Source organism: Denticeps clupeoides, chromosome 20, assembly GCF_900700375.1.
Source record: "Denticeps clupeoides chromosome 20, fDenClu1.1, whole genome shotgun sequence".
NCBI classification, from domain to species: Eukaryota; Metazoa; Chordata; class Actinopteri; order Clupeiformes; family Denticipitidae; genus Denticeps; species Denticeps clupeoides.
The window spans coordinates 10,937,951-10,964,535 of NC_041726.1; the positions used below are offsets into that span (position 1 = coordinate 10,937,951).

Genomic DNA, 26,585 nt, shown 5'->3' on the forward strand with positions numbered 1-26,585 from the left:
TTGCCAAGTTGTGTGTGTGAGTGTGTATTTATATCTTGGAAAGGACTGAATTTTAAGAAGACATTAACTTTTTGCTTGAACCCTTTAGGAAAAATATTGTCCTATCAGTTTATTATAATTTATTTAATTATTATTGTAAATTTACAATCTTTTGGTAAGTGTGGTGATTTATTCTTGTTACATAGAAGTAGTTTCTCAATTATAACACACTACATGCTAGTTATTACCATAGGCCTTGACAAAGATATAAAAACAACCTCTGTGTGTGTGTGTGTGTGTGTGTGTGTGTGTGTGTGTGTGTGCGTGCGTGTGTGCGTGCGTGCGTGCGTGCGTGCGTGCGTGCGTGTGTGTGTGTGTGCGCGTGTGTGTGTGTGTGTGTGTGTGTTCGTGACCTACTTCATGTTGTCTCTGTTGTCTCTCAGTGACAGTCACTCCTGGCTATTTCTGCTGCAGAGGTACCTACACCTTCTGTTCCTCCTCCTCTCATAATCTCTTTAACTGTTGGACATCACGCCTCTGTCCTTCTCCTCTTCCTCCTCCATTCTCTCTAAAAATCCATCCAGCTCTGGATCCATCCTCACTGCTGAAATGTTTTTTATGTGTGTGTGTGGGGGGGTGGGTGTAAGGTGATGGTCTATGTGCTAGGCAACGTCATGCTTTCCCATTTAAACAGGGGTGGGCCAGCCCTGGTCTTGGGTTCTTTTCTTCATGTGGCCACCAGATGGATATTGAAGGAGTAAATCATCCCTCTTCCACGAAAAAAAAAGGATAAAATCAAAGAAATCTTCCAAGACTTGGGTGTGGCACCCTGGGTTTTTGATAATGCTTGAAGTGGCTCTTAAACATGATTGCACTCGGGGAACTTATTACAGGCTCCATATGACTGGTGCAGGATGAAATTACACGGTGCCCCCTACCGATTATTGACTGGCCTGCTGTTGCTAGGGGCAACAGAGAGGGGGGTGCCCTTGGTTATACGGACAGCTAGCTGACCACGGCTACACTGCACTGCCCCCTCCACCCACCCTCCCCCCGCCTGTGGCCGGCTTCTCTGGGCTGAGTGTTGTGTGTTGGGCCTGAGAAATGCTTGTATGGGCGTCTGGGGTGCTGCAGCTCTGTGTGCCCTGACGCATAACCAGGCATGCCCCCCCCCAGGTATACAGGGTTGACTCCGCCCCACCTGTTCTTTAGAGAAGCCAGTTTGAAACAGAACCCTTCCAATTGCCTAGCACAAAGATGAACGAATGTTTCCACTAAGAGGAAAGTAAGCTAGACCTCCACTCACCTTTAACCTCTGCACCCTCTTCCCTTCACGCATTGACCAGCAGCAGAAAAACACACTATGCTGATTTGCCTGACTGTGTGCCAACGCCCACCGACTCCGCCCTCACAGGGGGGGAACTGCTGGCTCTCTCCCCCTCACGTACAGTTACTGACGTTGGTTTTCACCTCCTCCCTCCACAGCGCGGGGTCGCACCAATCTGGAGCTGCGGGAGAAATTCATCCTTCCGGAAGGGGCTTCCCAGGGTCTGGCGGCGTTCCGGTCCCGAGGTCGGCGCTCCAAGCCTTCGTCACGTACCGCATCCCCGACTCGATCTTCCTCATCAGCGTCCCACAGTGCACACAGCGCCGCCTCCCTGCCCTCTGCACCAGCCACGCCCACCGCCTCCGCCAGGGTGAGTCTCCTCTCCAGCTCATTATGATGATTATAATAATAATGGGAATATTGGACTTTTTTTTTTTTTTGGTAAATTTCCCACTTGTGGGATTAATATAGGATCATCTTATCTTATCTTTACAACCCTGATATACAGCATTAAATACTTCAACTCTTAACATATCTGGGAAAAAAACACAAGCTTTTTCTGAAATTCATTTTTCTCCGCATAGTCAGTTCTTTCCTACACAGCATTTCAAAGCAAAATTTAACAGAAATTAAACTAAATCAGCTGATGTAAAATTGAAGCTTAGGAGTAAATTATGAATCATATTTAGCTAAAGCTTCATTATCCTGAATATGACAAACAGATTGAAAATACCATAAATGTAGTTTTACATTAAAATCAGAAGCAATTTAAGGTTAAGTGGCATACATCATTTTTATTTAAAACCCACACAGCCCACTTTTCCTGCTCATTGAAGTATTGTGGGATTCTACCCTCACACAGGAACAACAGCATGAGGTGTAATATTTTCAAACCTCGGCTCCATGTTCATGTGTAAATGACGATAGGTACAATCTTCTGCATCACACGCATCACGTGCATTACATGTCGGTGCCATGTTTGTCATTTATGTGGGTGTTCAGTGATTCATTGTTATTCATTTTTGTGTGTTTACGTGTCAGAATCACGGTGTCATTCTGTGGGATTTTTATTCCTTCTTCTGTTTGTCTTTCCTGTCCCCACCCTGGCTTTGAAAATTCACCGCTGTCTTCCATTCCATCCTGTGGTTTCACTCACCACTTACCTGCGCAAACACACGCTGCCCCCACCCGCTTCCTGTCCACCCCCCCACCCCCCCTGTCCGGCCGTGTGTTCACTCCTCATTTTCCACTACACCTCCTCCTTTCCACCCCTCTGCTTTATTTCCATCCCCACTGCACGTTTCCCAGTCGTCCCACACTCACTCTCGCGGCTATGCCAAGCCTTGGCTGGCGCACAGTAAAACTCCAACTCCAACCAAGTGCCCAGACCACGGCTGCAGTCCTGGGCAAGAGGTAACGCGCTGCCACCCCGAAAACAAAAAAAAAGTGTTTTAAATGCTCTAACACCCTAACAGCCTTTCGTCACATGCACTTTAACCAGCAAACACACATATAACACCATGTACCCCCATGCACACACACACACACACACACACACACACATAAACAGTCATAACAGAGTCTGAATTTTAACAGAGATGCATTTTCCAACTCCGCAGGGAGCCTCTTCGTCCAAGCTGAGGCGGCCCACCTTCCACTCCAGCCGGGGGTCTCTAACGGGGGAGAATGGAGGCGCCACCCCAACTGCTGCCACAAAGACACGATCAGGTCACGCATTTACATCATTTATCAGACAGCCTTATCCAGAGCAACTTACAATCAGTAGTTACAGGGACAGTCCCCCCCTGGAGACACTCAGGGTTAAGTGTCTTGCTCAGGGACACAATGGTAGTAAGCGGGATTTGGGTCTTCTGGTTCACAGGCGAGTGTGTTACCCACTAGGCTACTACCACCCTATCAGTTGGTAGTCCTTTACTGCTGCTTTTATTTAAAATAAGGTCGCCTTCACTATAACGGCAACAGTAACTTCAAACAGTTCGTTGTAGTTCATTAAGACACGACTTATACAGTTAAAAATACCAAAACTACACTTACAGGCCAGAGGTTTGGGCCTAACTTGGATTATAAAAAATACAATAAATTAATAAGCGATTCATATCTCTTTCAATATTTTATTACAAGCAAACATTACAAAAAGATGTAAGTGATGTAAAGGTCTAATATACACTGTAATAGTGATGAAATGGACATGGAGGTTTATGTGTGAGTTTTGTCAGAAGCACCACCCCTTGTGTTTATCTCAGCTGCTTCACTGCATCCTTTCACATACTTTTTGTACGTTTCTTTCCAAAAAGTGTCCCAAAAACTAATGATATGAACCTTTGCGGCTAAATAAATAATGTGTTACTATAGACTATAAAATATCGAAAACTACATTTGACTTGAAGTATTTCTGGTTAATCTCATGGTAGACCCAGAGTGCTTTCATGAGTTTTATTTCATACTCTGTCTCCCTATTTTCTGCAGACTCTAAGCGAACTCCGACCTCTGCCAGTGGGCCGGCCAGTAGAGCTGGTAGCCGCGCAGGGAGTCGAGCCAGCAGCCGACGGGGCAGCGACGCCTCCGACACCTCGGAGCTGATGGAGACGCGCTCTGCCTGCTCCGACACGTCCGACACCCCCCGCCGGCCCGGCGCCAAGCCCTCCAAGATCCCCACCATCTCCAAAAAGGGGCCGAGCCCCAAAACGCCTGCGGGGAAGAAACCCTAAACCACAACAGCAGAAATGGACTCACGCACACCGTAGACCTCAGCGATGAGCTGCAGCCGCTGACCACGCCCGACTTTTTGCCTTCATCTCCACCCATCGACACCCAGCACAACCCCATGGTCACCAGCGGGACCGGCTGGAGTTCGGGCGCGAGACATGACCAGCACAGGCACTTACAGCAGACTCCTAACCAAACCCCGTGTGACCTCCAGTCCACGCTCCCCACACCACCACCACCCCCAACCGACCAGAGGACAGGAGGACCCTGCTGACCCACCGCCGTCCCCCCGATAACGAATGCTGCCTTACGTCTGTTACTTACTTAACCTCCTTAAACCGTTACTTTGTTATGCTGATGTAGTGACCCACGATGCAAAAATGCACACACACACACACACACACACACCGCAGTGTGTAACACAGAACGCCGTGGAAACCAGAAAGGGTGGAAAAGGGTGTTTTCATTTAGATTTTTTTTTTCCCGTCTCACCAACATCAATATGCAATGCCCACCCAGTTTTTTGGGGATTCTGGGACACACCGTTGGAGAGGCACCTCTGTAGCTCCAACCCGGATGGGCGTGGACTTCAGACCGTGGGAGGAGACCGTGGTTTACCTCGACCTACAACGAATGCTACTAGTGGCCATCAGATCGTTGTTGCAACTGAGGAAAATGATGAGGGTCTGCTGATTGTCCAGTGGACTGTGCACAGATGTTTTGTGTGTGTGTGTGTGTGTGTGTGTGTGTGTGTGTGTGTGTGTGTGTGTGTGTGTGTGTGTGTGTGTGTGTGGTCGATTCACTGATCAAGATCACTGAATAACAATGTTCCTCTAAAATTCATAGCGTGCAAAGCGTCCTCTAACCAGATGAGACCAGCTAACACACAGGAAGGCCAGCTTCCTCCTTCCCTCGTCATCACAGCGAGCCCGAGAGCATCTCTGTTTTTAACTCCTCTTTCAGAACAAGTTACACAAATCTGAGGTCATGCAAAAAAAGAAGAAAAAAAAAAAACTTGTGAATGTCTGTCTGTCGTTTTTGTTTCTGGTTAATTTATAATCCTTATTGTATTTGCTTTGTCCCCCCTTTAGCTTAAATGAAATGTGTATTTATTTTCAGTGTAATATCATATCGCCGTTTGGATAATGGCTATTATTCAGTCATTCAAATAATGTTTGAAGTATGATTTATTATTATTGTTTTGTTTCTGATTTCTTTTTTTGTTTTGTTTTTTTGGCCTCATTGACCAGGAAGCCAACAGATTCCCTGTGGTGGCCTTTTTTTGCCAATGACTTTAAATCCTAGATGTTTAAAAGTTCAAAAGTGGCTTTTTCTTCATGTAGACACACATGTATCTACATTTATTAATGAAGGGGGTGCTCTGAGGAGAATGGGCGGGGCCAATGGTGACCCTCCCCATTGTAACCACTGCCTCCCCCTTCGATAGGCTCTTCGAATTGTCTTTGTCTCTGACAAACATGTTCCTGCATTTCTCGTAATGAGAGGGGAAGTTTATGAGCACCTGATGAAAGTGATATCTTAAGGTGATTTTTATTTATTTATTGTCTCTACAGAGGGGTGGGGAGGGGTGATAAGGTGGCTCTGAGACGGATCCACCTTCAGATTCCATGTTACTGTCATTGTGACGTAGAAGACAAATGGGGGTTTGAAAAGAAAAATTAAGATTATTACACCTTTTTTGTTTTCCTTTTGTATTAAAATAATGCTTGCAGTAAAAAAATGCTTGTCTCTTATTTCCTTTATAAAATAAGTTGTTATCCATCAAACACACACAGATACATTAATAACACTTTTTTTTTTTTTTTTTTTTTTTTTTTTTTTAAGATTAAGACTTTGAGTTGGTGCCCTCGATGAAATAAACCACGGCCACTATATTTTCAAAGAAAAATCCCAGAACAAAAAAAAATCAGAAGCTGTAAAAATCATATTCAGTGTTAAATTTCACTTCTAAACTTTAATTTTGAAAAAAAAGATATTATGGAAATTGCAGAACCATCCATAGGCTGGCGGATTTAAGCATGGACATTTAAACACCATTATTTAAACGGAAGATAAAATCCTGCAGCCTACGGCCAAACCCCGCCCCAAGACAACAGGAAATTGCTTCGTAATTAGGAGTGGGTGGGTCCCACTTTACCGCCTCTGCAGATAAGGCCACACCCCATTTTAGGTGGTGGGGCACGATTCAGTGAGACGATGGCTGCGTCCCAAACGCTTTATAGTTCGCCACGTCATCAACAAGTTCACGTACTTCTTCGGCGGCCTTGTTTGTGTTTGGGTTTGTGTGTATTTATATTTCGGCCGGATGGGGTTTAGGGATGGGTGGCGGGTGGCGGGTGCAGCTGTGCACAGCTGTGTGTGTTTAAAGCCGCTCACACCCTTTCCCAGCATGGACCAGGCGGTGGGCAACTGGGGCCGAGCGACCACCGTCTCATGGTCACGTCCCAGACAAAACCATCCCTCAAATCCCCAAACACACACACACACACACTTTAATTCCACGTCACGCCTCCACACCTGTAGAAAAAAAATTAATTCCATGTTTCGTTTGGGTTCCTGACCACGTGACCAGTGGAACTTTGAAGTCATAAGTTGTGTTCCAGCCCATGTTTTTTTTTTTATGTTTCCTGTAAAAAGAAGGGAGGTGAAGATGGATGTGACTGTGGACTCCGCCGCAAGCTAAATGTCGAGGAAGATTTATGTTCTGCGAATTATTCCAGGGCTGCCACGCATTTCACCTTCATTTATAACCAGTTTTATAACGTGCAAGCGCTTAGATGAAGACGGGTGGGTTTCTTCACGTCCACTTCACCTAAAACGAAATGACGCGGATGAAAGGGGCCGTGCGTGAGGCAGCAGAGCTGGGGGGAGCTTCAGTCTGGGACACGCCCTCCACCAAGGGAGCATCCTGCAGAGCGAAGAGAGCAGAAGTGGACACCAGAAGCTCAGGACTCCGCCGATCTTCTCGTGGAATTAACATCAGAGGCCTTTCTTTTTCCTGAATGGTTTGTAAGGATCAAGATCAAGTAGGAAATAATTCTGGCCGTTTAAAGTATAAAGAGCCGGATCAGAACATTTTGTGTGTTGGTATTCTGTATTCTGGATTGGATTATTATTTAAAATATATTTTTTTCTAATCTGGAACACATTTTTCATGCGATCACGCTACAAGCTGCCGGATCTTTCGTTTTTTTTTTTTTTAAATCTTCTTAAATCTTTGTACTTCAAAACGAGAAGTTGGATCTGAGGATGTTGAGATGTGAGGTTTTCTTCGGAATCCATGCTGCATGAAGCAACGGAGACTGTAATGAGACGAGAGTGCATTTTTATGTTCTAAGCATTAGAACAGACCCCTTTCCACCCTCAGGAGGATATTTAGGTCAGAGGTCATCAGGGTTTTTTTTTTATATATATATCATTTTATACATACATATATTTTTTTTGTAAAGACAGCGATATCAGGTTGTTGAAGATGGCAGAAGACACCTGTAACAGTGACTCTGAGGAGAGTCGGGGCAGCAGCCGCCGCCCGGCCAGGGGTCATCTGTACCCCCCGGTGGTCCTCCTGCCTCTCTGCGTGCTCCTGTGTGTCTGGGGCCAGGCGGAGGGCGTGGTCCACTCCAGCTTTCGGCGGCTGAGCGGCCGGGAGAAGAAGGAGATGCAGCGGGAGATCCTGTCCATCCTGGGTCTCCCCGGGCGACCCTGGCCCCACCCCCCCCTCAGACCTCCGTCCTCGGCGCCGCTGTTCATGCTGGACCTGTATCATGCCATGTCTGGGGAGGAGGAGGAGGGCTTCATCGCGGACGGGGTGGGCTACGCCGCGCTGCCCACCCTGAGCACGCACACGCCGCCGCTGGGGACGGTGGTGAGCGAGGCCGACACGGTCATGAGCTTCGTCAACGTGGGTGAGTTCATCACAAGTCACTTCACTGCTGGAACTCATGTAAACGTTTCAAATGAACAGGTTTATTGTTTAAGGTTCATTAATTTCCTTTTAATATTCGTCATTATTATATTAAAGATTTAAATCACGGCAGTGGGGGAGTACTGTTTAATTGCTTAAATATATTTAAATTAGGCTGAAATGGTACAGTCAATTAAAAAAAGTCTGTTATAGTCCGTAGTGACAGGGACGGTCCCCCCCTGGAGACACTCAGGGTTCAGTGTCTCGCTCAGGGACACGATGGTAGTAAGTGGGGTTCGAACCTGTCGGTGTCTTACACACTCGGCTACTACAACCTTCATACTCAACTCCTCGCTCCCTGTAGCAGACCAGTCACAGAGTTCATCCCACTTTAAAGACTTTTTTCCGGTCCTGATTCTTATCTTAAGTTAATTAAACATCCTGTTCCACTCGTTCCTTTCCAGGTCGTGGGAATTTTTAATTACAACCTTAACATAATATGACATAGAAAAATCAAATATTTTTACACTACAAATGGCAAATAGCCATAACATCAGAACAAGTTGCTAAATATTCAGGAGGACCTCCTGATACTGTCACAACCCATATCTGCTACCAACCACGTGGTGCCTCCACAGACTGGATCTGATTGTCCAGCACGTCCCGCAGATGTTTGATTGAATTCATATCTGACTAATTTGGAGACCCGGGTTCCAGTCTGGTTCCTGAACCATCTTTTTTTTTTTTTTTTAAGCAAACGCGGCACTGAGGGCACATGGCTACTGTCACTTGGTCAGCAGCCATGTTTAGGTAGGCGTGTGTGTGACAAAGTGACATCCACATGAAGGCAGGACCTTCATCCCCTGGTAGCCTCTTCTCCAGGACAACGGTGCTGAATTATGGAGAATAAGGCATCAGACCAAGACTCCAGCACGTTGACACCTTTCCATCACGATCGCCATTAAGATTCACCACGTGTGGCTTCAATGTTCTGTGATATTTATTTTGGTGTAAATATTTATGTCTAGAGGGAACATTCTGGACTCGGCGCGTCTCACAAACACAGTAATTGAGATGTGAGGAAGCTCCAGAGCGAGTTGTAGCCTGCTGGCTCCGCGTTTCACGGGTTTGAACACGATGGCGTCCAATCAGAGGCGACGTCCATGCGGCGGTGGGCCCGGGACCCGCAGCTGTGCAGAATTACAGGCCCCGCCGCAGCAAGCAGCAGCAGCTCCAGATGAAAATAATGCCGGACGGCTCTCTAAAAATACCCGGGCGGACTGTAATTAGTGGTGCCGCAGTTCGGCAGCGTCTCTAATTACCGGGCGCTTCGGGCCGGACCCGTGGGTGTTAGTCTGGTCCACAGGGGACACGAGCGCACCCGGCTCTCGGTTCTGTGTCGAGCTGTCCTCCCCTTTCTTGCTTCTTTGGAGGCTTTTTTATTTTTATTTTTTTTTTTTTTAGCCCAGCATGTGGAGGCCTAGAAAACTTCTTCATGCTTTCGGCCCTCGAATCGAATAATAATAAATGCGTTTCCTGTTCTCCAATAACAGTTTGCCTTCTGAATGCTTTTCTGAAATATATATATTTTTTTTATTCAGAATTTTTTGAAACATGTCCAAGGTCACAAAATGTTAATGACTGTGTTAATGTTCAAGAAACATTAACTTTTATAATTGCATTTCTTTTCTGTTTTTTCTTTATTTTGTGCTTTGAAAAGTTTAAGAAGTAAAAAAAAAATAAATAAATGTGTCAGTTGAAGCTTATCTCAAATCCTGACAATATTTTCGATGAAACTGTGTATTTGTATGACTTGTTAGAGAGAAAATACCAGTACATTAATATTAAATTGGTGACCTCTTAACAATTTGCAATTTGTCTAATTTTCATAATGCCACTACACTACATTTACATTTACAGCATTTACCAGACATCCTTATCCAGAGCGACTTACAATCAGTAGTTACAGGGACAGTCCCCCTCAGGAGACACTCAGGGTTAAGTGTCTTGCTCAGGGACACAATGGTAGTAAGTGGGGTTCGAACCTCTGACTCCGTGGTGTTCTGGGTCATAGGCGAGTGTCTTACACACTAGGTTACTACCACCCTACTACCTGCAGGGTCAGTGGTGGCCTAGCGGTTAAGGAAGCGGCCCCGTAATCAGAAGGTTGCTGGTTTGAATCCCGATCCGCCAATTATACCACTGAGGTGCCACTGAGCAAAGCACCGTCCCCACACACTGCTCCCCGGGCACCTGTCATGGCCGCCCACTGCTCACTCAGGGTGATGGGTTAAATGCAGAGGACAAATTACACTGTGTGCACTGTGTGCTGCTGTGTATCACGTGTGACAATCACTTCACTTTCACTTAAACACACCTTCTCATTTATGGTGCTTGAATTTTTTTTTCATTACAGAATGAAACTGAAGACCCAGGACCATGAAATAACACGAGTCTATATAGTAAACAAAGCAAAACGTTGAATATTTGCGTCTCCAAATTATGGCGCTTTTGCTGTGATGGCAGCATTTCCCACTCTTGTCTTCTCTCCAGTTGGACACCAGGGGCATTTTATAACAGCCCGGAAGGTTTATGCAGAGCAATTTCTTATCATTCACACATGTTAATCAGCATCTCATGAAGCGGTTTTTGATCACGACAGTAGTGTAAAAAAAAGCCATGAAGGTAAAAATACAAAACAAGTGTACACCACAGTGTGGGGGTGTAGATGCAGAGTAGTTTAATTTCAGTTCACCACTTCATCCTTCATTTTATGCTGGTTACTTGTTGAAATGTTCTCTGTGTTCTCGATCTCCTGCAGTGGAACATGAGAAGGACCTGCTGCAGCCGAGGCCGTACTGGAAGGAGTTTAGGTTCGACCTCACCCCCCTCCCCCAAGGGGAGACGGTCACAGCCGCAGAGTTCCGCATCTACAAAACCCTGACCAGCCCTGGCCAGCGGGGGAACCGCACCCTGCACATCTCCGTCTACGAGATCCAACCTGAGAACAGAAACAGGTTCTCTCCACGCCGACGTCTTGGCGTCTGCAGCTCCACGTGGTCTCCACCTGTGGAACATGTTCTTCTCTTTGTCTTGACAGAGAGCCTGAGCTGGTGCTGCTGGACATGCAGTCTGTTCCTGCAGGCCAGGAGGGCTGGCTGGCTTTCGATGTGACGACTGCCAGCAACCACTGGCTGCTCCATCCACGCAGCAACATGGGCATCCGCCTCTACGTGGAGACGGAGGAGGGTGAGCTTCAACAAAGGACAATTTTGCTTCAGACGCATGAGGATTTCTCAAGCTTCAACCCAATAATTCTCATTTTTATTAGGCCTCACCTGATATAAAAATCTAAAATCTAAATGTTAGACTCGTTCGGAACATGGAATCTTTGCTTGGGTCGCAGGGGAAGATGGGAATGGGGCCTGGCCCTGTTACGAATTTCTTTCTTTCTTCCAGATCGAACACTGTCGGCTGGATGGGTGGGTCTGGTTGGACGTCGCGGGCCCCGTTCCAAACAACCCTTCATGGTGACGTTCTTTCGAGCCAGTCAGGTTCCATGCCGTCCGCCTCGCGCTGTCAGACGCTACCATAACCGCAGGAAGAAGCCGAAGTATGATTTGCCTCATCCCAACCATCCCGGAATATCCGGTGAGTGGGACATGAAAAAGAAAACCGCCCTAGTAGGATCCCATGTACAGCGAATAGGGTTGATAATTCCCTTCTCTTGACCTTTGACCAGATAAAATCACTCCCATCAATGAACTTCAGGCATGTAGGAGGCACGAGCTTTATGTTAGCTTCAGAGACCTTGGCTGGAAGGTGAGTTATCACACACTTTGTAACCTTTGAAGTAAAACTAAGGGCCACACTGGGGTAGTCTCAAAGGTCCAAGGTTGTGTGTGCAGAGTTTGCATGTTCCCCTCAGTTCCTCCAGGTTCTTCGCTTTCCTCCCACTGCCAAAAGCCACGTAGACTATAGGTGGATAAACATCTCTGCGTTGGCCATAGGTGTGGGTCCCTGTCCTGATATGGACTTAGGTGGATATGAATAATGAGTGAGTTAACTAATGCTCGATTATTAAATTCATAACCGTGTAAGAACTTTTGAGCGTTTTTGTGGTTTCTCCTTCAGGACTGGGTGCTGGCTCCTCCCGGTTACTCTGCTTATTACTGTGACGGAGCATGTGACTACCCCTTGGCAGAATGTATGAATGCAACCAACCACGCCGTGATCCAGCTTGTGGTCAGCGTCTCTGTCTCTCTCTCTTTCTCCCTCTAGCATCAGTTTAGCCACGTGTTCGTGTCCTGAGCCCAGCTAACCACTCCTCTCCTGCTGGCAGGTCCACCTACTGAAACCCGACGAGGTTCCCAAAGCATGCTGTGCGCCCACCAAGCTGAGTCCCATCTCCGTCCTGTTTTACGACGACAAGAACAATGTCATACTGAAGAAGCACCGGAACATGGTGGTCAAGAACTGCGGGTGCCTGTGACCCACCTTCAGCAGTCACGGATACACAACTTCTAATCCCTCCGAGTATTTAATACACCATATAATCCTGTCCTGCTTCCCATCACAGACTGTTTTTTTATCAGACAACCTTAATCACCTTTGAATAAACTAAACAGATATGTGTGAAAGCTACTTATTTTCAATAAAAATGGCTACCTGAATTTAGAATGTTCTGTCATTGATAAAATCCACACTGGGAATCATCAGGCTAAAGGTGGTAGAGAACATTTCATTTAAAAAATAGTGCAAGAATTATAATTATTTTTTTTAAAAATCACCAAAATGCAATCCTCTTTTCTTGCCAATATCACATTCTTTTATTAAACCAATCAATGGTGCACAGTTAATACTCAAAGATCCATAAATGAGAGATAATGTTCGTACTGTAACGATAATCTGGGTTTTTCTTAAAATCGTTACAAGCGGTGAATCTCGCAACACATACTACTGTTGAGTAGTCAATTTTATTATAGACAAAGAACCACATTGGACCCCATAGTACAAACTACTTATCACATTTGGTGATGGTTCTGGGCTCCACGGGCCTTTACCAAACATATCTGCATATGCAAAGAACAAAAGTGTACGGTCAGTCTTCATACGGGGAGTTTGCGAAAAATTTATTTAATAGCTCCTATCATAATTAATAATGTGGAATGCAAAAAAATTAAAAATTTTAAAAGAATCTGTGCCCAGCGTAAACTAATAATGGGTCTGAACTGAAGCAATACACAAAAGTACAAAAGGGGTGCTGGTGTGCTTTAGTTCATTTGCGGAGTCCATTTCACACATAGGTATTCACCCCAACAGAGGTGCCAGAGTTGTCGGTCCATCAGCTCCATCGCATCACGTCGTCATCTGCAGGACACATTCGAAAATCGAATTATTCAGTAAGTATGTTACATTAATGTATGTCCAGAATGTTTCTACCTCAGTCAGAAGTCCTGATGTTTCTACTTTAGGCCTGAACATCCGCCAGCTCCGCTGGCATTGGAGACTTGGGGTGCTTGCTCTCAAAGTGCTGCTTGAATGTTTTGGGGTCTGGCATTTGGGTCTGTGTGATACAGAAATATATAAATAAAGCAAATATAATCTAAAAAAATATTGCAGACATAAAATGCTCAATTTTCCTCTCACTTTAAAATAGAAAAAACAATCCTTTCATTAATACAGTTGATTTAAGACATGGTCTGCTGTTCCCATGGTTATGGTCCTCCTCAGTTCAAAAATTTTAACTAATCACCAATCGCACCACAGCAGTTAAAGGGAGGCTGTAAAATGAAACGTGTTAGGAGCAGGAATGAAGAGAAGAAACTGACCCTGCAGACAGGACAGGTGTGGACAAGTGCAGCTTTAGCGGCCGTCTTCTGGTCTGCTCCCTGCTGCTTCTTCTTCTCTGCAGCCTTTTTGGCATTTTTTTGCTGGGACTGAATTTTCTGCTGTCCGCGAGCCATGATCGAACTTTGGACAGGAAAAAAATTATATTTAAAAAGATAGTCTATGATGACTATGATGATGGTAACAGACACCAAACATCCAATAAAAACATTTACAAGAGAAGATAACTTAACTAGTATGGTTAAAGTACAATAAAAGCACAACTGGTTAAAAAATATGAAACAATCTGCAGAAATATGACACTATAAAGAGAAAAGCCTGACTTTAAAGGTTTGTTTTTATGATTTTTTTATTTGCATTAACATCAGTCTTAGTGTCCCCTAATAATTTATCTGAAGACTCTTTTTGACTTATCCACTGAAATATCTAATGAGATTTCTCCACTACTCGCCATTTCTGTGTCTGTACCTTTAAATGCTAATGAGGAGGAGAGGGGCCTATAGAAGTTCCTTTTTAGGGGAGGGGTGGACAAAGCATGAGAAACGGGAGGTAACCTTTCCCCTCATGACGTCATAAGGGGCCAAATTCCAGATCCAACCGTCTGAGGTGCTGCTCTCTGAATGGCGAAGCAGAACAACCAAAACACTCTTTACTGCCATTTCTAGCCCCTGCAGGACCACAGACAGGCCAGGGGAACTCGTATTAATGTTAAATAATCTCACAAAGTTTCATGTCACGACACCTCTACCCACTGACTGAACCGCGACTATATAAACACGCCCATCTTCCTGGGTTCGACTTCCAGACCTTTACATCTCAACGCACGAGATGAATCAACCAATCAGAAAGCAGCTTGCAACGCCACTGGCAGCCGCTGCACTTTCATTTGGACGGAATCCCATCTTATTAGAATATCGACGTCCAGATAACGCGCTTTAAGCGCAGCTCTGCAGTCACTTTTAAAGTAGGCATGGCCCCAAAGAGGCCCGCAAGCTAAACTTCCACGCCAAGGACACGCATTTACATATAGTAAAACATACAAACGTGCAAGTTTTATCTATGAGAGAGCTGAAGCCAGCTAAACCGGCCAAAACAATTAACAACGACCAAGGCCTGATGCCACCCCGCCTCCTCGCTCCTCCAACTATTTTAATTACCAGTTTGGTAACTAACGTGACGCGCAGACCCGCTCCGGCCGGCTTATCGACAGCGCGTCGCGGGCGTTCGGTAAACGGCACCTGGAAGCCTCAACTCGGTGAAGACGCGACCGCAGCTCCCCGCTTCTCCGCCACCCCGACACTTCTCCCTGCGCGGCGCCCACTTCCGGTAGCGGCCATGCTTTAAATCAAAAGTCTGCCGACCTTCCGTGGAAAACGTTATAATGCGCTGTAATGTAAATGACACTTCAGCGCGATCGTATGTTAACGTTTGAGTGTGCGTGGGAACATTTTTATGCTAACATTTGACAATTTCTATTTTGTTGGCTGAAGACTTTTATTCTATTTCGAAACGTGAACCCGACCCGGAAGTAGATTTAATTGCTGCGTTGCATGTCAATGTGAAACCGAACATGGCAGATCGAGGATATAGTTTCTCCCTCACTACTTTCAGGTGAGTCCATGAGCTTTTTTCTTCAGAGAATACAGACACTTTATGATGCTTGAATGTCTCTTCGATTCTCGCTGTTTGTAACCTGAGATCGTTGCGCTGCAGAGATGCGGTGTCACGCTGCGCTAACCGCTCTCGGCTAACTCTCCCTTGTGCTGATCGGGGTTTTATAGGTTTTTATCACAAACTATTGTTGTCTTGGTGCGTAGTGGGTAATTTAGTGACGTGCGTTGTGGACGGCCGAAGATTTATCGTATCCGAACAGGCCAAACGCCCAGTTTGGGTTCGGATTACGCGCTTCTGGAGTTCAACACGATCCGAATGAGATCGTTCTGTAGAAAACGACGTGTATTGTTGTATTAAAAGCGCCTTGTGTCTTGTGCCCCTGTGCAGCCCCTCGGGGAAACTGGTGCAGATTGAATACGCGCTCGCCGCCGTTGCGGCCGGGGCGCCATCCGTCGGCATCAAAGGCAGGTTCAGCAGAATCTTTAATTTCATTTAAAAAAAAAAACTGGTTCAAGTGTCATATTGACCCAGCTGACCTGTTCACTTGTGTTCAATTCAAGCCTCAAATGGAGTCGTGTTGGCGACAGAGAAGAAACAAAAGTCCATACTGTACGATGAGCAGAGCGTGCACAAGGTTGAGCCAATAACCAAACACATCGGCATGGTCTACAGTGGAATGGGACCCGATTACAGGTAAATTATTATTTTAGAAATAGTTTTTTTGTGTGTGTGTACTAATTGCTTTTGAAATCATTATTAACAGGGTGCTGGTGAGGAGGGCCCGGAAGCTGGCCCAGCAGTACTTTCTGGTCTACCACGAGCCCATTCCAACTGGCCAGCTAGTCCAGAGGGTGGCTTCCGTCATGCAGGAATACACGCAGTCAGGGTGATGACGGCAAACATGTTTCTTGTAGGAAACCGAAACACGAGTGAAAATGTTGACGTGTGAACTGTGATGCTGAACGTTGCGTCTCGTTCTGTAGAGGGGTGCGGCCGTTTGGGGTCTCTTTACTCATTGCTGGTTGGGATGAAGATCGACCATATTTATTTCAGTCTGACCCATCGGTAAGGACCATCACATGAGTTTAGATTTCCTTTTATTGCTTATGATTCTTCAAATATCGAAAACTATTTTTAAAAAGCAAGGTCTAGCGAGGTCTGTCTTAAGAATAATTCACGTTTAAGAAGTAAACCTTACACATTACATTAAATCATTTTTAATTGAAAACTTAACTGAAGTTATCCATGAACAGGAAACTGATGTTGACCTTGTCCTCTGCAAAAATATTTGGTTAAAAGGTGTTCTCCACATACAACGAAGCCTGCAGTCCTAAAATCACACTGGTCTTATAATGAACCTGTTCAAGCCAGCAGACAACCTATATTAAGTTCTATATGCATGTTCTGTTCACACAGGGCGCGTACTTCGCCTGGAAAGCCACAGCCATGGGCAAGAACTACGTGAATGGAAAAACGTTTCTTGAAAAGCGGTACGACTGGAAAGCGAGAGTCTGATGTTTTATTTATTTAATACAAATCCAATTAGTCACTCATCCTTCTCGTTTTGTACAGATACAACGAGGACCTGGAGCTTGAAGATGCCATTCACACAGCAATCCTGACTTTGAAGGTAATTTAAAGTTAAGCTTTAAATTAAAAATACTTACACTGCTTACGTGGTAAATAAGTTCACAATCCATCAAAATGTAATTAAACACACTTGCACCAAAATGGCACATTTTGTGCACATCCTTTCAGGAAAGCTTTGAAGGTCAGATGACTGAAGACAACATTGAAGTGGGCATCTGTAATGAAGCGGGTTTCAGAAGACTCACCCCCACCGAGGTTAAAGATTACTTGGCAGCCATCGCCTAAGGCATCGTCACCATCATTCCAGTCAGGATTCCATATCGGTTTCTCACAGTAACTTATGACTACTGCAGCACCATTTTGTATTCAGGTTCCTACACTCTTCATATAGAAGAAACAAACAATGGTTTTGTTAATTTTGTTCGTAAAATATAGTTGGCTTGCTGCATATTTCACCAGGTCGAATAAAATCCACAATGTTTTCTTAACTATTTTTGTTAAAAGTGTTTTTTTTTTCCTCCCCTCCTACTTTGATGCACAGTAATGGCAGTAAAGAGTGTTTTGGTTGTTCTGCTTCGCCATTCAGAGAGCAGCATCTCGGTAATTATATTTGTGAACAACACTTTCCAAGCCGCTTGCACAAAACTGTCAGTGATGACAAAATCCACGTAACTCCATGTGGACGTGATCATCAAATGACATTTTTAATCATAAAACAAGTTATTTTCCTCCAAAATGCTGTACGAACTCGGACAGACTGTAAACTTTTCCACAGCCCACCTGGGTGTCCATACTGATGAAGTCATCAAGGTTCATTTTGGTTTCTGCACAAAATAAAAAAACAAAAATGACAATTTTACTTTTGTTCCCAATTCTGCTATAATGCCAAAAGAATCTCTTGCCCACAAGGGCGCAATATGAACTCCAGCATACGTCCAAACCGCTGATCGAAACCGACATCTATTATATTGTTGCTTTTTTAGTTGCCCCTGAATTAAGTATGATATTTAATATAATAATCTACATATATAAGATGTATACTACAATACGCCCCTGCCAGACCGTAAAAAAACAAGTACATCTCATCATTATAGAAAAAAAAGGGAGGCACGTACCTGATGTTTCTATGCATGGGTACGGGGGTGGCGGCATACGCCACTCGCCACCGGCATCCTTCATATGTGATCGATCAGACGCAAACGTGTTCAGGTACATTTCAGCAGGAATAACTCGCAACTTCCTGAAACCATGAATTTGTGCCTTCAAAATGTTTTTGTTCATTCACATTTTGTACAAGGAAGGACAAGAGATGTCACAACAAATAAAAGTAAAGTGGCACTAATCTCAGAATAATTTACGCACGCTGACGCCCAAAAAGGTGCGAGTAAAACCAGATGTGAAGGTGACGTGATCGTCATTGTGAGACACTGCGGAACACAATGAAACATGTCCTCTGCTTTTAACCGTCACCCTTGGTGAGCAGTGGTGCTTCGGGATCGGGATTCGAACCCACAACCTTCTGATTAACCGCAAGTCCACCACTGCCCCACAGTGTAATAAACCTTCATTAGGCTGTCCTAGTTAGGGTACCGGGCCACTGTAGCACCAATATACCACTATAACCACATATTTCAGTATCGGTCGTACAATGACACCGTCTGCCGCTGCTTCTGTTTGTTCTCTCCGAGACACTGAATCAAGCACACAGACTACTGCCAGACCCCAGTGAAGAGACCAGCAGATAAATCCTGGTTCCTGACAACTGCTTTACAAGGACAAAACATGAAACAAACCAGAGGGTCACCACAGCCACCACCACCATTACAACTACAGCTCCAGGGATCTTCAAATGGACCAGTAACATCATTATGGACACGTAATCTAGACCATGACACTGACTACATCCTGGACTTCTCCACCTCTTCAATTGTAGGACTTATTATTATATTGTACAAATCATCCCAAACCCTGCACTGACACCATTTGCAGGCTCACTCTACCCTGGAAGGGGGTCCCTCTCTGTATCACTCCTTCCCAAGGATTCCTCCTTTCTTTTTTTCTCTCTCCTAGAGTTTTTTTTCTGTGGAGTTTTTCCATGTGTACAGAAGGGTCAAGTGTGGGGGGTGTCAACTGTAGGGCCTATCAAAGCCCATTGAGACATACTGTATGTGATTTTGTGCTATATAAGAAATAAATGTTGCTGATGTTGTTATTACAGCAGGTTCACCTCCAGAAGGCCTTCGGGAGACCCTGGTCCGGCCTGAAGGCCTCCCGTGAGTATGTGCTGAGTGGACAGGGGAAAGGGAGGACCGTGTCCAGGTCGTAAACCGAACCTTCTCCCTTCTGGTCCACGTGGAGGAGAACGACGTGGTAATCCTGCGGGGAGGGAACGAGACCAGTCATTCGAGCATCGGCGAAGCTGACGAATGAACGAACGATTCCTACCCAGACCACGGGTTCAGAGCCGCGCCCCGACTTCTGCTTCCAGACAGGAATCTAGAAAAATCAATAAATGACCAATAAAAAATGCGAACTGTCCGGACGAAGGAGAGCGACGGAAACGGACCGTTTTTCTTTCGTTGGATACGAAGACCGCGTAAACCTCCTCGGTCGGACACGTCCTCTGCTCCTGGACATACTCGCACAGCTTCCACACGTTTTCTTCGCTGAAACACAAAAGCGCGTTACTCCGATCGCGACACTGGAGCGTTTTCAATGTTGTTTTTTTGTAAGATGTTAAAGTTCCTCCTCACCAGTAACAGCTGGTGTAAATGCACTCTTCTCTCGGAGGGGTTATCATTTTCATACATTAAACATATTTAAATCTGTTCAGTCTACACGTCCGACTCGCTGGAAGACCAGAAACAGCGCGGCGCGTCACATTATTTTGGTTCCGTCTGGGAAACACGCCTCGGCTTTTCAGTTCCGGTTCGCGGATTTTCACCTTACGGCTTTTCAGTCGGCTGTGCTGTGTAACACTTCGCCTGACTCGTCTTCCACTTTATTACTGACGCAGTATTACAGGCTCGGACCCCCAACCAGCGTGACGTCACAGTCTCATGTGAATGTGAGTATCGACTGGGTTTAAAGGCAGTTTTAAATGCTGACTGTCGATAAAGTTTCATCAAATGACTATAAACTGTCAGTTCTTTTTATTGTTTTGACCCATTTTGCGACCCATAAATTGTGCAGTATGATTTGGTGTAAGGGAAAGCATCACAATTGCAGTTTCTGTACAATAAAGTCCACCCCGGCCCTGGGTTCAAGATGAAAACGCTGCTGCTGCTGTCATCTTCATATCGATTTGCGGATCACGGATGGAAGTGTCACAGACTGTGAATTTGGCACATTTGAAACAGACGCTCCCATCTCTTCTTTTTCTGTCTGTGCGTAAGTCGCACTGCCTCTTGCCCGTACATTTACCGTTGAGCGGACGAGGTGCCCTTTTTTCTCCCACCAATCCACAGGACAGGTCATTGTGATGGGAAATGTCAACCAGATCGAGGAAGAGCCCACCAAACCAGTCTGGGTCCCCTAAAACGCAAGGCCAGAAATGTCCCTGTTTTAGAGAAAAGTTGCTTTGTGGATGGTGCCTCAGACTGCACGACCGTGTCCGGAAATGTTGTGACCCCCCCAACTTTCTGTTCATGGATGATAATGCTCCACCACATCGTGGCAGAATTGTCACAGCTCGACTTCAGGAAGCTGGAGTGCCTCATATGGTATGGCCATCAATGTCCCCTGACCTGAACCCCATAGAGCACGTCTGGGACCAGTTGCAGCAGAGACTGAATGATCGTACCCCACCCCTACGTGACCTGGCAGAACTGTGGAAGCACTTGTGGAAGAGCGGAACACATTGCCTCAGAACAACATCATGAGGCTGGTGAGGAGCATGAGACATTGCTGTCAAGCTGTCATTACGGCAAATGGTGGAAACACCCACTACTTACAAAATATTAAAGGGAACGTAGACTTCTTTCATTAAACTTCAGAGCAGTATAAGCCTATATTTTCAGTAGCGTCTGTGTGCAAAGTATCGGAGTTGTTGAGACTTTGGGCCTGGGTGTTCAGTAATCCATCCCTGCTTTTAACTAGTCACTTGTCTGCCCACCTATTGCTTGTATAGCATACTGAGACTAAGATACTGCAGCCATACCAAGAATTTAATTATTTTTTTAATTATTAAAAGAAATTTGAATATTAAAGAAATGAGAATATTAACTAAAGAGAAAACAAAAAAAAAATAGCTTTCTTTAGCTTCTCAGACGGACGTTTTTTTAAACTCTTGCTTGAGACGGACAGATGTGTGAGGGTGGGTTTAAATTAGCCACGTGATCGGTCAGTCGGGGTAGTTAACCTCAGTTTCACCTCATCAGCATCCATTTTTGCGTCTCTCGTGATTGTGGAAATCAAATTAGCATATAAATTTAAAATATTTGATGAAACAAATTTAAGCAGCGGATTACATGGAAAAACTAGCATAATATAGCACAGAAGTTAGTTTGTGCAGCAATGCCAGACATACAATAGTTATCATTTGTACAATTATTTTACCCTCTGTATGAACAATAATTCCAAATAGTACTTCTATTACTTTCCTCTTAGTCGCTGTATTTTTACAGTACTTTTAACACTTCAGTCTAAAAACACATCTTCATGCTATATAGACAGAGAAAAAGCCTAATACATTTTATCTATAAACACTCAACTTACAAACTTTCCAGAACAGTCTCCTCTGTAACTCTCTGACCTGTAATGAGTTCACCAGCGGTGTCCAATGACAGCAGGTTTTTCTATAAGCAAGCAGGTGTTGTCAGGACAGAATTCAGTCATCATCATCTTCATCAGAGGAGGAGCGGAGGATCCCACTGCTGTCGTCACGGTAACAGAAAGCCAGGGATTTCAACTGCTCCATGGCTTCCTGCAGGTCGCTGATTTCAAGGCCGTTGGACAGAAAGCTGGGGGCGACTCTGCGGGGATCCAGGGCGCTGGCCATCTTCTGTGTTCCTGCCAGCCACGGGCCCAGTGCTGTGCTGGACTGTAGAGACGTCAGCACGGGAAGACTGGAGACTGCAGGAGTCGCTGTTAAAAAAAAACAAAAAAAAAAAAACACCTTTTATATTAATTCTAGTCTACACCCCCCTCGCAGCTTCTATTAAATGTAGCACAAATGTTAACTCACAGCCAAGGGGTGGATACTGGCTCTGAAGAAAGCCCTGGGAACCCAGTGATTGGCTGAAGATTTGTGGAAAGGGTGGAGTCAGCTTACTCGGGCCAGAAACTAGCTGCAGTGCCCTTAAAAAGTGGGGGGGAAAAAAAAAAAAAAAAAAGTATTTGAATGTGGGACATAATCCAGGTTTCTATAGTTGCTCCTTCCCTTTTGCAGTTATGGAGACTATGATGAAACCATTTTGATGAATCCAAATATATTTGGTATTTGTTAGAGCAGGAGAAATTGAAGTTTGATGAATCTGTTGTTCCAGAGTCGCCTCTTTTTACATTCATGACATGATTTGTTCACTATTCTAATCATCAAAAGCCACATGAGATGCTCATTAAGGATCATTGAATGAGTGAATGATAAAGTTCAGCATAAGCGTTCAGGACTGTTGTTCAATGTTCAACTTTTGGCTTTGTTTGCTATTTTTGTTTATTACATAACCTCACGTGTTATTTCATAATCCTGTGTCTTCGTTTTGTTCTATAAATGTACCCATAAATGAGTAGGCGTGTCCAAACTTTTGACTGATACTGTGCTAAATGTGGCCCTGATATATTTTAAACAAGTTCTGGGAAAGCGTGTGTTAGGGGGGTTTCTCACATCGGGCTCGATGGGTAGTGAGAGCTGATGTAAGCAGCCAGGACTTCCTCTCCACTCTGTAGACTGTGCAGGGATGTAGGGGGCGGACTTCCTGGGATTGGTGGACTGGAGTCAAACATGACAGAGGCAGAAGATTCCAAAATTAATTCATGCAAACAATAAAAAGTTTGTTTTATTTGAAACATTGCAGCACACTGTGCACACAACAAAATGAGACCTCTGCTTTTAACCCATCACCTTTGGTGAGCAGCGATTATTTCAGAATAAGATAATATCCTCACCTGACCAAGTTCTGGCCCTCAAATCCTCGGAAGGTCACCGACTGGCCAAAACAACGCCCGCCATCCAGCTCAGGGCAGGCGGAAAGAGGTTTCCATGGCAAAGCATCAGCGTAAACATTAAGAGCGTCAGGCAGACAGCTGCCGTGCATCATGGGAAATGGAATGGCACCGTAAGCAGCAACCACCTGAAAAACAAACTGGCATTACTTTTCTCAAATCATACTATATTTTAAGTGACTTGTTTTCAGTAAGATACTAATGTTCCATCAAGTCTTTCTAACAAACATTCTTACCTTCCTGCCAGAAACAGTGAGCGCATCAGCCAGCTGCCACATGGGGGTGCTGTGGCTCCTCAGTCTGTAGGACACGGTCATTGTGTCCAGCGCTAAAGCCAGCAGAGCACTGCTGTGGTACCATAGAGTCGACTGCAGGAGGAAAGAAAAGAAGTGCTCAGTCAGTAACGAAGCATCAGAACCAGCTTCTGTAAAAAGGTAGCTGTGTAGTAGACTCGCATCATAGTTGACGTGGTTGAAGCTGACTGGGGAGGTGGGTCGCAGACCCAGGCCACCCCTCAGGGTCAAGGGGCAGAAGAAGGAGCTGTGGTTGGCCATTTGGACAGTTCCCAGAGCATGATTCAGTAAACGATACACCTCCTTGACAGAAGTCTGGGACAATATTAACAAAAACAACAAATTTCAGTACATTATATCTGGCAGCAGATGGGAAAATAAGAAGGATGTCAGATAAATTAATCAATTAGTTTATTTTAAAGCATAAACCAATTTACATACGATCAATATATTCAAGACTCACAGAATCTGGATGATTGATTGGTGCCAAACCCCAGGTAAGGATGCCGCGTCCACCATAGGAATCTCGTAGCAGCTCTGTGACCCTCGACCCCAAGCCAGAGAAACCATCAGTGAGATCACAGAAGACCTGGAATCCCTAGAAAAGGAAGTAGTTTATAGTTGTTGTGTTACTGTATATTATGCGATGTGCGGGTACAGTGACGGGTGAGATTTTTTTTTTGGCCCACAGTAGAAAAATCATCTCTCCAATCTCATATCAATTTATAATAATAAAGTTATGTTTCTACAGTCAGCTAGCTACGTACCTGCAGGTAATCACACTCCTCAACAAAGAAGTGCAGTCGGTCCTCCAGCTCCTCCACCACTGAGCCCTGACACAATGCTTCACCCTGGCTGAAAGCCTCCAGACGGTGTGACTCCCTACGCATGAAGGATAAAATATGCACAATATAATAATAATTTTGACATTTTGGGATACTTGTCAAATAAGGGCCACATGTAGACGCACCCATCATGGTTGTACTGGTTGATGACAGAAATGGTCCTGGGGTGGAGGTGGAGCCGCAGAAAGTCAGACCACACCCGCACACTGCCCTCCAACTTGTACATCTTCTGTGCACGCTCCAGGCTTCTGTTCACGGTCTCCATGGTAACAGCATCTACATGGGTTCAACAAGCCACATTTGGCTTTTTTCATACTCCATGTAGTCTACACCTACAGCCGCTCAAACATTAAGCCAAAAACATTTTACCTGAAGACTGGGGCACGGGAGGACTGGTGAAATCTGCTTCTGCCAAGATCTCTCCATTCTGGGTACATATACAACAAAGCAGTCAAAGCACACCACTAGACTGACAACCAGCACATAAACAGTGTTAATGATGCACAATATGCACAGAAACACAGACAAAAGATATTAAACTGTAGCAAAACAGCTGGACATGGCCAGCACAATTTCAGTAACACTCACGTCCAACTTTTCCAGATCCTGCAGGAAAGTATTCTTTGCTGGTGGACTGTGTTGATGCATCATCACCTGGCCCTGCCTGATGATCAATTATAATCATTATAAAGTAAATGCATTAGCATTTAACTGAAACAACACTATGAATTTCACAAATTTCTGCAATTTGTATTTCAGGATAACAGATGTTAATAGTTCCATGTCTGCATTTGGCCTCTAGAGAGGCTTGATTGAATAAACAAATGCACTTTTTTGCTGAAAAATGCTCCCTCAGCTGTTAAATATTAGAACCACTTAATATTTAAATATAAAAAAAAGAACATTTGCAGCTTTTGATCCGTGGCTATTTTCATAAATTAAAAAATATGTCTCAATGTTATTTTCTGTTTTCTATTGGGAATAAAATATAGGCAATTTATACAAATTCCTCTCCAGCCACCAGCTACATGAACTGTAGCGGCAATATTAACAGAAGGAGTCCACACGTACCACGTTAGGGCACCGCTGTCTTTTCCAGATTCATACAGGCTGCCGTCCTGCCTCAGTGTGTGGAGGCTGCCTGTAACACGTCATTCAGAAATTGCATGCTTGGCTGTATATTTCTATACAATTTGAAAAAAACAAAATCAAATGTCATGTCTGGCATAGAAGCCAGACTAAATAATAAATAAAATAGTGATTGAAGTGATTGTCACTTGTGATACACAGCAGTACAGAACACAGTGAAATTTGTCCTCTGCATTTAACCCATTTCACCCTGAGTGAGCAGTGGACTACACTGAGCCACGGGCCAGTCCATGAGTGTAAATCACGAGTGTGTGGTCGAACCTTTGAGGTCCATGGCGATGAGGCGCGGGGTGTATGTGACCTGTCCGCCCAGAGTGACCCCCTCTCTGAACAGGACATCGCTTTGCAGGTCTCCTGGGGGCGAATCCGGCTCATAGCAGAGAGATGCATCCTAAAGGAGGGCTCAGACACGTAAGGTATCATCCATAAAAACGTAATATAGAGTGTAGTTACATGGGGCAGAAGATGTGGTCCCGAAGGGTCGGTGGAGGAACCAGCCTATGAACCAGAAGAATGATGAACGTAACACCATTGTGTCCCTAAGGCGCTCTGGACAAGATTGTCTAAGAAATTATGTAAATGTACATTCATATTTATTGCATTTATCAGGCGCCCTTATCCAGTTCAGGGACACGATGTTAGTTAGTGAGATTTGATCCTGGTTCATAGGCGAGTGAGAGCAGGTTATTCAGACTGTCACAATTTCCAAATGACAATACCTGTGACGTTAACAGCTACACAAGCGTGAGCCTTAACTATAGATAACTACAAAAAAAAAAAAACTCACGACTTACCTGCAAATTCCACCAATGAGTTCCCACAAAGTTGGAGTAGTGTCCGAGCTGTAGCGTAACCACTTCTCTACACACACCGCTCATGGCAGCACGCCTGTTTAAACGCTAACTACGGTATATTAAATTTTACAAATGAAAGCAACAACATTTTGGAAATTTTGCCTAATTGTAAACACGCTAGCTACATGACATAGCGCTTCTAGCCGTGTCACTGTAACAGCGACTGAGTGGCATGATAAACCGGCCTCCGCAACTCTGTGATTGGTTACTTTAAACATCCCCGGACTCTGATTGGACACTGGAAATGTCAATCTGAGTGCAGTTCGGTTT

At 44.8% G+C, this 26,585-nt stretch overlaps 6 protein-coding genes across 30 annotated transcripts in view; 3 read left to right on the forward strand and 3 right to left on the reverse strand.

The window, feature by feature from the left end:
• Positions 1-5,063, forward strand: part of macf1a (microtubule actin crosslinking factor 1a) — a 131,809-nt gene extending 126,746 nt beyond the window's left edge. For 22 of the 23 annotated variants that reach the window (XM_028963287.1, XM_028963289.1, XM_028963290.1 and 19 more), the window contains 4 exons: positions 1,465-1,676; positions 2,615-2,719; positions 2,926-3,034; positions 3,794-5,063. In XM_028963287.1, the coding sequence (XP_028819120.1) occupies positions 1,465-1,676; positions 2,615-2,719; positions 2,926-3,034; positions 3,794-4,035 (668 nt within the window). In that variant the 3' untranslated portion in view covers positions 4,036-5,063. The remainder of the gene's footprint in view (positions 1-1,464; positions 1,677-2,614; positions 2,720-2,925; positions 3,035-3,793) is intronic. The other variant, XM_028963282.1, reaches the window with a different exon arrangement.
• Positions 5,064-6,705: 1,642 nt separating this feature from the next.
• On the forward strand, positions 6,706-12,635 carry bmp8a (bone morphogenetic protein 8a). Its single transcript, XM_028963636.1, has 7 exons — positions 6,706-7,959; positions 10,780-10,975; positions 11,059-11,207; positions 11,418-11,609; positions 11,701-11,780; positions 12,093-12,203; positions 12,301-12,635. The coding sequence occupies exons 1-7, from the start codon at positions 7,527-7,529 to the stop codon at positions 12,448-12,450; spliced, it is 1,311 nt and encodes a 436-aa protein (XP_028819469.1). The 5' UTR covers positions 6,706-7,526; the 3' UTR covers positions 12,451-12,635.
• Positions 12,636-12,761: 126 nt separating this feature from the next.
• Positions 12,762-15,130, reverse strand: zgc:91910 (Zinc finger protein 706-like). 3 transcript variants are annotated; one of them, XM_028963271.1, is made up of 4 exons: positions 15,047-15,130; positions 13,790-13,931; positions 13,401-13,524; positions 12,762-13,328 (listed from the first exon to the last, which is right to left on the reverse strand). In XM_028963271.1, the coding sequence occupies exons 2-3, from the start codon at positions 13,922-13,924 to the stop codon at positions 13,429-13,431; spliced, it is 231 nt and encodes a 76-aa protein (XP_028819104.1). In that variant the 5' UTR covers positions 13,925-13,931; positions 15,047-15,130; the 3' UTR covers positions 12,762-13,328; positions 13,401-13,428. The 3 variants fall into 3 exon arrangements, with proteins under 3 accessions (XP_028819104.1, XP_028819105.1, XP_028819106.1); XM_028963272.1 differs by having other exon boundaries at positions 14,966-15,123; XM_028963273.1 differs by lacking the exon at positions 15,047-15,130 and adding an exon at positions 14,277-14,340.
• Positions 15,131-15,275: 145 nt separating this feature from the next.
• Positions 15,276-17,500, forward strand: psma2b (proteasome 20S subunit alpha 2b). Its single transcript, XM_028963269.1, has 8 exons — positions 15,276-15,419; positions 15,810-15,886; positions 15,983-16,115; positions 16,186-16,308; positions 16,406-16,487; positions 16,839-16,912; positions 16,995-17,052; positions 17,181-17,500. The coding sequence occupies exons 1-8, from the start codon at positions 15,379-15,381 to the stop codon at positions 17,295-17,297; spliced, it is 705 nt and encodes a 234-aa protein (XP_028819102.1). The 5' UTR covers positions 15,276-15,378; the 3' UTR covers positions 17,298-17,500.
• A 191-nt stretch (positions 17,501-17,691) lies between these two features.
• ntaq1 (N-terminal glutamine amidase 1) lies at positions 17,692-20,767 on the reverse strand. Its single transcript, XM_028963270.1, has 6 exons — positions 19,766-20,767; positions 19,579-19,678; positions 19,458-19,508; positions 19,240-19,388; positions 18,128-18,252; positions 17,692-17,836 (listed from the first exon to the last, which is right to left on the reverse strand). The coding sequence occupies exons 1-6, from the start codon at positions 19,816-19,818 to the stop codon at positions 17,733-17,735; spliced, it is 582 nt and encodes a 193-aa protein (XP_028819103.1). The 5' UTR covers positions 19,819-20,767; the 3' UTR covers positions 17,692-17,732.
• Positions 20,768-21,172: 405 nt separating this feature from the next.
• msto1 (misato mitochondrial distribution and morphology regulator 1) lies at positions 21,173-26,495 on the reverse strand. Its single transcript, XM_028963265.1, has 14 exons — positions 26,256-26,495; positions 25,723-25,852; positions 25,384-25,453; positions 24,901-24,976; positions 24,682-24,739; positions 24,438-24,588; positions 24,235-24,349; positions 23,931-24,065; positions 23,630-23,782; positions 23,411-23,542; positions 23,118-23,302; positions 22,837-22,941; positions 22,198-22,310; positions 21,173-22,097 (listed from the first exon to the last, which is right to left on the reverse strand). The coding sequence occupies exons 1-14, from the start codon at positions 26,337-26,339 to the stop codon at positions 21,841-21,843; spliced, it is 1,764 nt and encodes a 587-aa protein (XP_028819098.1). The 5' UTR covers positions 26,340-26,495; the 3' UTR covers positions 21,173-21,840.
• Positions 26,496-26,585: the final 90 nt, after the last annotated feature.